At 43.3% G+C, this 11,352-nt stretch overlaps 1 protein-coding gene across 6 annotated transcripts in view; it reads right to left on the minus strand.

Moving 5' to 3' along the window:
* The window catches only part of prrc2c (proline rich coiled-coil 2C), a 30,593-nt gene extending 19,490 nt beyond the window's left edge, over nt 1-11,103 (minus strand). For 3 of the 6 annotated variants that reach the window (XM_023954005.1, XM_023954006.1, XM_023954002.1), the window contains exons 1-7: nt 11,022-11,103; nt 7,495-7,664; nt 6,786-6,960; nt 1,622-1,725; nt 1,219-1,344; nt 791-1,086; nt 550-629 (exon numbers count right to left, since the gene is read on the minus strand). In XM_023954005.1, the coding sequence (XP_023809773.1) occupies nt 550-629; nt 791-1,086; nt 1,219-1,344; nt 1,622-1,725; nt 6,786-6,960; nt 7,495-7,609 (896 nt within the window). In that variant the 5' untranslated portion in view covers nt 7,610-7,664; nt 11,022-11,103. The other 3 variants (XM_023954007.1, XM_023954003.1, XM_023954004.1) reach the window with 2 other exon arrangements.
* Nucleotides 11,104-11,352: the final 249 nt, after the last annotated feature.

An 11,352-nucleotide genomic window follows, 5' to 3' on the forward strand; every position in this document is an offset into this window, starting at 1 on the left:
AAGACTCATTTTACACTGAGACGCTGCCACTTTAACACAATGCATCATGGGAGATGCAGTGCGACAGCCGGCGATGGCAGACAGACTGTGGATTCTGTGGAAAGCTACACCGCTAAAGACGAGCTTTAGCTGGTATTTTTGTTGGAATGAAAGACTTTATGAGCAGAATCAGAACAAGAAAGTGAAGACTTTACCACTTCTGCTTGGTCAGACTAATGACGTTTGATTAAACCTCCAAGAATGATTGGTGGAGACAGTTTTTCTAAAACAGCTGACGCTACGGCTAAATCGTGGTACCGTCATTTTTATCAAATTGTCTTTTAATTTAATCAAATAAACACAAAGAAAAAAGTATTTTACGATCTTTCATATTCCTAACTACTCAGTGTTTTATCAGGGCCTGTTTGGATGAACACAGAGCTGATATCCTGGAGATGGAAAATGTTTTAAGATCAGTTAATATTGGTAATTTCCCACGGCACACCTGACCATCTCCCACGGCACACCGGTTGAAAAACACTGATCTAAAGGAGTGTCCATTAAACTTACTTTGCTCCTTCTTGTGGTACAGGGTATCTGAGGTTCCCTTGGCCTGGGCCAACCGTCATTTGGGGATAAGCATGGAACATCTAGAGCAGGACAATGATCATCAAACACCACAAAGTAGATGACACTAATACAGAGGTCCCTTGCTATATTCCAGTTCACCTTTATCTGACTTTTTTTCAGTGCGTTAACCCCTGTGATAATCCAGGGAACATTTTCAATCTAAAACATCAAATTAACTTACATAAGGTGGCATCATGCTTCTAAAAGCAGGGTCGAAGTGAGTTGGTATCCCTGCTGGAGACTGTTGCCCCCCATTGAGTTTAGGCTGGGGAGGGCCGGAAGGGGGCAATTTCTCTCTTCCCTCCTTCTCTCTTTGGCTGTCAGTGGTTACAGTAGGAGCAGAATCATCAGGCTCTTCCGGTGAGGCAGAAGTACCCTGACTTGTACTTCCTTCCTCTTGAGTCATGTTGTCCATCTCAGTAGGACTGGAAGCGGTGTTTAAATTTCTGCCTCCACCCTCACGCCAACTACCAACATCTGGAAAGATAAAGGGAAGAAAGGCATTACTTTCCAGGGACACAAATTAAGAGCTGCTGACACTGGAAGAAGCCAAGATATTGTTGCATTTGTTGTGTTACTTCAGTGTGCAGTAGATGCGTTTGTCCCTACTTTGAGGTCTGAGACTAGGGCCTGGTCCATAAGGCTCCTCATCTTGCCCATCCCCTTTCTCAGCCTCACCAGCTGCCTGCAGGCTGGGAAACTCTTGGTGAAAATGGCTGCTCACACGTAAGGATCCTGTACAACGCAATGCCCAGAGTTACCACAACACGGAACAGATCTCCATTTACAATGGTTTTCAGAATTGAACCTCGTCTGGTAAACTGCTAACTTTTTGAATCAAAACGGAATTTATATGTTTTTCAGCAAAATGACCCAACAACGCATTTTTCAACCACCGAATCAATGTGGTGCCATTTAGCACATTTACGTGCATAAAGGAAATCTTCAGTCAAATACTTCTTTAGTGGCCCATCATCAAAGTGAGTAAAAAAACAAATGTGAGCATATTTACCATCTGGCTGTGTCTGCTTGTTGTTTGCCCAGGACCGGCTACTACCAGCAGGGGGCTCCTGTGACACTACAGGCTTAATCTGAGGTGGGGGAGTTTCTTGTTGCCTGTGAAATGTCAAAGAAAACCTGCTTTAAGATCAACTTTAGACTAATTGTTTTCCATACGTTTGCCATCTCCAGCAAATCTACATATACAAGAAACAATACTTGTTTAGATAGTTCTAGGGCTTGGTGCTCATACATTTTATCTAGAGGGTAGAAAAATAATTGTTTTATAAGCACCTCTAGTATTTACAACACCACTTTACAGTACCATTTTAAATCAAAGCACATCTTAGTTAGCCAACAAACATGGAGAAAGACCAGAATAATTTTAAACAAGACGACCAGCACCTTCTCCCAATCACTCTCTAAATCAGGGGTCGGGAACCTTTTTGGCCGAGAGAGCCATAAACGCCAGATATTTTTAAATGTAATTTCGTGAGAGCCATACAATATGTTTAAAACTAAAAATACAAGTGAATGTGTGCATTTTGTGTCATTTCAACACTTTTAAAGTACAACAAGTCTGTGGATTCTTTTTAATAACATTGTAATTGTAGAGTGCTGAGTTGGACTGGGTGGCTGTTGGGTCGCGTTCTAAGTTCCGGAGTTCATTGAACGCATCGAGCAGCGATGCTGTTTGGGAGTTTGGACCAATGGGGTTCAGCTATGGGCCGAATAAGGGAAAGAGGAGGGCTGGTGCGGGAACAGGGGAATAAAAAGTGTGTGTGTGTATGGGGGGGGGCCTCTCAGTGGGAGAGATTCAGGAGTTGCTGAATAAGTTGTACGGCGTTGGTTACGGCCTACAGTAACCAGAATAAGGAACCTTAAAAGAGACTAAGTCTCCGTGCCTCAGTGTGAGAAAGGGACGCTACATTATGCTGTTGCTAATAAATGATGAGTATTTGTTAGCATTAATGGGGCTTCTGGTGCTGCATGGTGGTTTTGCTGATGGTCTAGTCTAATTACGTGGAGCCAAACATTGTCAGCAATACTCACACGCTGCAGTGTGTGGTATGTGACGGGCAGCTGGTTTTAGGTTTTGACAATCAGTGGGCGTTTCACCTTGCTGCCTGAGCCCACTGCCCCTCCCCTGATCTTTCTCAGAGTCAGGAGCGCACATCTGCAGGACGGCAGTTCAGTTTCAGGCTGGTACAAACTCTGTGATATAACCGATAAAAGGAAACCAATAGTGGCGCAGATTTTTTCCCTCCAAGCACCGCTGCTACTGCGCACCCCCCCTGGCATCGCATCGTGCAGAGAAGGACTGATCTAATGAAATTTTATTTTTTTAAAGTAAAGATTTGGGTTCACAACCCTTGCTCTAAATTATGAAGGTGTTCGTTGACAAACTTCAGACGGGTCAGCACACTAGTCTTCTCCAGAAGGGGGGGCTCTACCAGCACTGCAAGATGTTTCCCATGGTTCCCCAATGGTTTGTCTTGGTGACTGAGGTTCCAGCTGCTTTGAGATCATCAACTAACTTCTGCCGTGTTGTTTTAGGCTGATTTCTCTCTGTTCTCATGGTCATGGAAACCACACCAGGTCCGATCTGGTTTGGAGTCCCAGACCCAAAGGTGGATTGATGATCACGTTCTTGTATTTTGTCCCAGTTAAAACAACAGTTGTCACCTTAACCTTCAGCCTCTAGCTTTAATGCAGGTCTACAATCTTCTCATTTTAATCTACTCAAAGCTCTTTCCCATTTCCCTTTCCTAAGTCAGAGAGATTCTGTCAACAGGTGTCTTTTATACAGGTGTTTAGTTAAAAAAAAGAAGGCGTTTTTAATTTTTTTGACAGGTTTATTAGGATACTCCAACTCAGGGGTCGGCAACCTGCTGCTCTTTCATCCCTGTGCTTTGGCTCTCTGTGGTTTTGTAAAATAAGACCCTGCAACAAAAGAACAGCTGCTTTCTAATTAAAAAAGTTGTCATCCATAAAATTAATATACCGTAAATTCCGGACTACAAAGCGCACCCGATTACAAGCCGCACCCACCCATTTTCACGTGTTTAATTAGTTTTATGCATACACAAGCCGCGTCAGAGTACAAGCCGCGCAAATGTTAGGCGATATTGTCATCCTGACCGATCACGGCCAGCATCCCAGAGTGAGTGCAATTCATTAGCACATTGTGGGTGGTGCCAGCTTTGCCTCTGGCTCATGTATTTGAGTGTATTGACATCTGCCAAACAGCATGGACCTCTATTCTGTTCACAAGTCCCTCAGTTATGGTGTTTTTATTTCATTTTTTTTTTTACTTATTGACAATCTAGGTATCATACATAAAATTACAAACAGTAACCATACAATCAATATTACATCCCTCAGTTATGATGAGGAAATTTACATCCGCGATTCCACATTTCCCATGAGTCTTAGGGGCTAAAGGCGGGGCCAACGCCCGGCTCGCCATTCTGTTGTACGTGTTTAAGAATTAGCAAGTATCAGCAGTGCATGGAGGGGTGAACGGGTACAGCTCTCCTTCCGCTTGTGTCGCGGCAGCGTTATGGGAGTAACAGGGCTGGTTAAAAAAAACACACCGGTAAAATACAGCAGCAGCGACTGAAAAGCGCGCGCCTCAGCGCGATACGCGATACGCGCGCCTCAGTGCGGCGCGTGCGTCAGAATTCAGAAGCCTCTGCACTCCGCAGACGCCTCCGCGCTCCGCTCCCGCCCCGCGCGCTCCTTGTCTCCCCTTCCTATCTACTCCGACACCTATGGCCAGGGCGGCTTCAGGGAGGAGCACTTCGTCCCCGTTGCGCCGGTGGACGGACCAAATCGTTTCTGTGCAAAGCAATCGGACTTAATACTGTACGTTTTGTGTATGAGGGGCGGATGCGTTGTTACGTGTGGGAGCCATCAGACTGCCATCGGCCCCGCAGCTCAATCAGCAGGAGAAGATGTCTCCAGCTCACACGGAGGCAGTTTTTCAAAGCAAAATTCCACTTGTACGGTTTCCTTAGAAACCGTAAATGGAGTGTAAATTCACTCCATGCGCTGTTCTCTCCGTCACGCAGCAAACCGGCTTTTCCAAACCCGTTGGTGACGGTGGACTTTTTTACGCTGCTTTTAACGATTGCTTTTAACTTGAAAGCTTCATCATAATGTAGCGGCGATCACGTGCACGTTGGGTCTAATGGCCCCAAAGGATTCTGGGATGCGGCCGGGCATGCGTGTTTCATTTTGTTGAACCATGACTGAAGTGTCTAAGACCTGAAGTCAACTCCATGCTGTTTGGCTGCTTAGAGGTGTGTTGAATATAAATGCGTTGTGCTTGGTGTTAGATAGAGAATTCAAACTTTTCACTGAGTTCGAAAGTACGTACATGGCTGCCGCTAATTAAATCCATAAATTAGCCGCGTGACTGAATAAGCCGCAGGGCTGTAAGCGCAGGAAAAAAGTAGCGGCTTGTAGTCCGGAAATTACGGTACTTTATTGGGTTTACTGGAATTTATGAAAAGTGAAAGAAAAAAAGATAGAAAGGAGTCTGCATCAAAGTGAATTTGTTTCCATCATCTCACTCATTTTAACTCTGGGTGTTTGACAGACGGAAAAGTCTATTCAAGGTTCAGAGGTCAGAGGGAAACATCAGTTTAGAAAGAATAGGAAGAAAAACACTACAAGGATAAAGGAATGCAGGCAGTGTCCAAAATTAACACCAACTAGGTGCACAAAAAGACCAAATTTCCTGTTGGAGGAGAAAAAACTTGGACAACATTTGTCACATGGCGAATGAAGGTTTGCACTTCAGTAGACTAGTATTGTTAATTATCTTATTGGTGGATTTCATCTAAGCTTCTCTGCCGTTCTCATATGGTCAATGTTTCAGATGCAATCTACACAATCGTTTGTCTTTTTTTGCCCAGTTTTATGTGACACTTGAGCATAAAAAACAGGAGAATTTGTCCTTAAGTTTCCATTGATGTTCACTCATGAAGACAATGGAAATGACCAGAATTTATTCGTTCAGAATTTATGTCAGGGTTGTATTCAGATCAAGAAGGAAAAAAACAACAACAAAACAAAGGAAAACACAAACTGATGTGTGATAAGTGTGGACCAACTACACACTATATCTGAATTGTGAATTAAACTATACAAGTATGCTTTACACATGTTTAACTCTCAAGTATATTTTGTTTCGCCCAGGGCATCAGACCAGCCAGGACCGCCTCTGAAGATAGTACATGTTGAATGAGGTTGAATGAGAAGAGAATAACGAACAAAAACTTTAAAAATGAGAGAAATGATGCAGTTCACTGGAAACACCATGTTTTCCAAAGGGTGCTGCGGTTCCCTGTGTTTCCATTTCTGTGGGAAACTGATCCAAATGGCTCTGTAAGGGGTAAAGGTTGCAGACTCTGCTCTAATTGGTCTGTGTGAACCAGAACTCTGTTTCTGGGGGATCAAATACTCTCTCGCTGTTCAAATGAACCTACCTTTAAGATGGTCAGAAACAGCACACCTTTTTCCTTTTAAGTTCCCTCGCTGCATCGTAGTTTAGCTGTTTTGCAGATTTTATTCGGTGCAGGTTAGCATGGCGTTTTTTTCCTCTCTCTTTCTACAAGCGCACGAGTTCTGCATCCTGATTGGCTGTTGACCGTGTCAATCTCCTCCGTGCCGTGTCTTTTGTACAGATGAGTGCAGCTTTCAAGAGCTGCATTTCACGATCAGATGTTTGCTTTCAGTCTATAAACCATTCTATGATTATTCTTATGAAAGTTTGAACTTTGAGAATTTAAACAAGAGAGAAGTGTGACAATGTTAATGTGTGTGTGTAGCGATGGATTTACTGCCTTTAAACAGCAGTAAGGAGCACGCGCTCGTGAGGAGCGTCAACTTCGTGTCCATCCCAAGTCTTCTTTGTTGTTGTTCTTGTTTAATAAACTAATTGTTGATCATTTGTAGGTGATTTAAAAGGGTGAAATGTTGTTTTTCCAAGTAAAAGATATGCTTGGTCGGTAGTTTTTCTTTTCTTTTTTTTTAATCTACTGGCCAACTTGGCCAGCAAGTCAAAAGTTCAATTCCGGCCACTGTGACTCGTAGCTGCGACAGGGCGAGCTGTGTAGCACCAGAACTTTAATTGGGAATAGAAAGAAAAGAGACATTGGGAAATGTACCTCTCCTCCCCTCCCTCGGCACGGGACGCCCAGCCGCTTCCGTCTTTGGGGACAATGTTGACGTTGGGGTCGTTTCCCTTATTTTCTGCTTTCAGGCTGGGCAGGTTTGCTGGAGGGGGCATGCGCCGACTGGCAGCAACTTTGCCCAAACTCTGGAGGCCATGTCTAGCAGCCACTTTAACAAACAAAGGATGTAAAAGGTAAGTTACGGAAACACTTTATTAGCAGCTATTTTTTTAAAACATAATTAGGCTCGTATAGATGTTATTTGCCTCACTAACAAGCAGTTGCCGTCCAGTGGTTGTTTCCCACCAACAACCACTAGAGGGCACTGTAGGTGCGTGTATCAGTATTTGCGACTGGTAGCGACACAGAAGAAGTGCTGTCCAAAACATGAATGAGAATCTGATAATCTTATACTCCAGAAAATTTGGAGTATAAGTCCCAGCATTGGCTGGTTAAATAATGGCTGTTTTGACTGATACGCCCTGCTTCTCAAAAACTGAATGCCAATTGTTTGTAGTTTCCTCTAAAGTATTCTTTTTTAAAGGAGGCCAACATTTGAATACGCAGTATGGTTTCATGGGAACCTTCAACAAACATTGTGCTCATCTGCAATAAAGACTGCAAGAATTATCAACGAGGCAATCTTACAAGCTCTAGAGGCAGAGTACCAGATCAAGAATTGCAGACAACATTGGGTTCTTACCAGCAGTTTTTTGGGTTTCCAGAGATTTGCCTTTGTATGTGTTGAAGAGGCTAAGGGTTGCATACTTGGTTTTGCCATCCTTTGCCTTGATGCTCTGCCCTGACTTCTCTGACATTTCGCTGGAAACTCATTGAGTCTGGTCCACTGGCTGCACCTCCAGAACCAGCCTCCTAGAGAGTAAGGAAAAGAGAAAACTTGAACCCTACTTATAGGCATCCATCAGTACTTAGAGGAGAGAATATACTTAGATGGAAAGCAAAAGAGTAAAGATCACAGCATCTAGGTCAAGGTGAAAAAAAAGTCCCAAACATACACAGTTTGCGCTCGCAGTTGTTGTTGTGCGAGTTGCTCTGCGGCCGTACTTTTATTACCGAACCCCAATGAAAGCACAAATGAGATAAATGGTAAATCTTAAAATAAGTACAAGTCACTGCATCTGAACTAAAAAGCTTCTTTAAGAGATTTCATATCCTACAAGCACTTGGACTTAATTGAAGTGTAAAATGTATATCGTCACACGTTTACAGAATTTTCTCAAACTACAAAATGTTCCGAGAAATCCTTTATTTCACCTATGAGCAGCGTCTCTCGCCACTCCCATGCATTTCCTCATCTTTGGCGAGTAAAAGCTAGAGGGTCAGTCGCCACATGGCGAGTACATTTCTGCGCCAAGTTACTCATGTTTGTTAGCTCTCCTTTTGGTGAATTTTTTCTTCTTCAATGCTCCTCCTGTACTGTCTGCACACGAGCAAGCGCACGCAATATGGGGATAGCCCCCCCCCGTTAATTCACTTGGATGTAGCGTTTAGTTTAGGCTGACGAAGCTGCTGGACATGTGGCGATTTTTAACTGGAACCAGTCAGAACGAGAGGATAAACCTGCTGGACTTGGAGCAGCAAGAGAAAGTTGAGTAAAAAGTGATTTGGAGACAGCGGTGGCGTTAAGATACTGGAAACACCATGACCCCAATGCTACGATGGATAAATACAACAACATTATTTCAGGATATTCATTACAATAAATAAATATATAAATATATCTATTTTCTAAATATAAGAATTTAATCCACTGTGTTGTAGCTTTGTAACATTACAGAGCAGACGTTTGCACCCTTTAAGATACCATGCTGCTAACAGGTTGTTGTTTTTTTTTCCAATTACAGTAATTCCAACCAAATCTGAAAGTGGAGAAAAGCAGCTTAGCCTTGATCATGTTCAGTGTGCAAACCGCTGAAAAGTCACAGTATTTCACAGAACGTGTCATTTCGACAGCTCCTGGTTTAAGGGTTAACGGACATTTGCAGACAAAGATGAACAGAACACAACTTTCACTTCCCTCTCATCAATTGTTTCCAATCCTTCATCAAGAGGGGCAAACGCCTATTTATATCATGCAAAGCCTAAACTGACTGACAATTGGCTAGAGCACACTGTAAACCTACAACAGATTTGATCATTTAGTTTTAAAAGAGATGAAATACAAGAGAATTCATAATTAAGTGTTTCAAAAAATTTCCTTGCAGCTTTTACCAACTAATATTCACAATAAACAGTCTACCTGATTAGGTGTCCATTCAACCAGGAGAAACAACACAAACAATAATGATTTAAGAATCCTACCAGTCTAATTTCCACTTCCTTATTTGGAGGACCAGAAAGTACTCTGGCTAAAAAGTAGGGCTGTGACGATTTGTTATGACCACAATTCACTTGATATCACAATCATTCCAATTTTCTGATCTAAAATGGATCCAGAACATCGTTGTCCAAAACTTCAACCAGTGAGACTCAGACAGAAATTCCTGCCACTCAACAGTGAAGTTTTCCAGATTCTTGGATTTCTTCCAGATCATCAAGAGTAAATGAAATATGTGTCCAAACAAACAAGTAAACTAGAATGAATGTCAAATCCATTCACATTTGAGTTTCCTAAAGTTCAGTCCACTGTTGTTTTTCCACATCCAAAGAATCCAAAGGGAACATTCTAGACAATGGATGGTCACATGACTTTCTAAATTCAAAGAGTTTCCACACATTGGACTAGAATGATGGACGGATCAGTTTTTGACATGACATCACATGAGTGTGTTGTCTGCTGTGATGCCCTTGGTCGTTTTCATTATACAGTAAAATAAACTCACTGTGTCTCAATTCAGATGGAATGGAATTTGATTCAACTTAACAGTTACCAAATCGATCTGCGTTGGATGAATCAATTAATCATTGATCCCCTACAAAAGGGTCATTTTAAAATCATAACCGTTTACTGCTTGACACAGAAAGCTAACTTAATTCCACTCCAACTTCCCTTGTTCGTTGAGCTGAGGGCCTCATGCCACAGCATTTATGTTTTAGAGAAATGGCCCTAAATTACTCCCATTTTGGTAGTAAAATATGTGCAGTAAAGACAAAAGTCGGTTGGAAACCAATTAAGAATATTGTGCTTCAGAGGCAAGATGTCAATGCAAGGAGCAGTATGCGGAGTACATTTAAAGCTCCACAGGTTTGGGAATTGCTTAGCGATTGAAGTTCGTAAATCAGATTTTCTTAAACCACACAGAACTAGAGGTTAGCACTTAAATTTGGACTTCATCTTTGCTTCCACTTAAACTCCAGGTGAGGGGGGGGGGTCCCTGCAGAAAAGCTCAAGCTTCAGGAAAGTTACCTTCCCCTCATCTACTGTCCAATAAGCAAAGATCCGTTCATGTCTATAAAAATCATGTCCTTCTGCTTAGAACTTTTTCAGAACCACCACGCGCAGCCAGACGTTTGCACACAAACGCTCTGCATTCTCACTTTGATAACGTTACATTTCAGGAATTATTAAGTGTCATGGCCAGACTGTCAATGTAAAAAGCCCCTAACAAACATTTTGATTGATAAAGTGTTTGATTCAGCTTCATCTCAGATCTCTGAGGCGTCTACAGGCCATGGGTCTGCATCGGCGACAGGAGGCCAGACCCAACGGCAGCCCAGCTTTCAGTTCAGCAGCCGGGTTCCAGAGTTTCACTTCCAAATGTTATGGTGGGTTTTCAGCAGCAGCACCTCACGTGCGTGAAGCCCAAACGCGGTGCCACCAGCTCGCATCCTTTAGCATGGTTCGGCTTCACACGCGCATCCCCTTTCAGCCCCGCAGTGGTAGCCGTAACGTGCTAGCTAGCTAGCTAGCAACAGAGACCGAGTGGACGTTAGCCCGCAGCACCGCTGCAGCATGGAGACTTGCTTTAAATCAAGACGCACCTGCTACCTCCGGCACCCGTATGTCCTTAGCGGCCTCGCTTAAAACCCGCTTTCGGCCTGGAGTGCGAGAGCTGAATTCTGGTACGGCCGGCGGATTACAAAAGCTGGCTAGCCCGCTAACCCGCTTCGGCTAACGACGAGTGGCGCCCCTCGCTGCCGACAGACCGCACAAATAACGGAGAATATCAGCGCAGGCGCGCCTTCCTGCCCCTCGTGCTTCTCTTCTGTTCGGCCGTCTCTACCGGAACCGGTGCGCGGCGGACTCGTGGCTCGGCGTCTTTTCCCCACCCGTTATCTCGTGCCAGACCAGTTTGTTCGTTGAGTGAGGCCCCCGCTCGGCCGTCGCACAATCAAAGATGGCAGGTTGGAGTTGCCAGATTTCATTCCTCATACCCGCTTAAAAGCGATCAGCATAGTCAACCATCTGTTCTTGTTTGTGTTCAGCAATTAAGGTTCAATAATCCAGATTCAGCCTTTGAGTCTTATCACAACTAAATATGATGTAAACTATAAAATAGTCGCTAAATGTCAACTAAAATAGCACGTTATTTGTTTTCTTGTTTTAATCAGTCAATAATTCCAATTAAAACAGAGTTAGGGTTTATCTCCAAGATGCTCA

Source organism: Oryzias latipes, chromosome 4 (assembly GCF_002234675.1).
Source record: "Oryzias latipes chromosome 4, ASM223467v1".
NCBI classification, from domain to species: Eukaryota; Metazoa; Chordata; class Actinopteri; order Beloniformes; family Adrianichthyidae; genus Oryzias; species Oryzias latipes.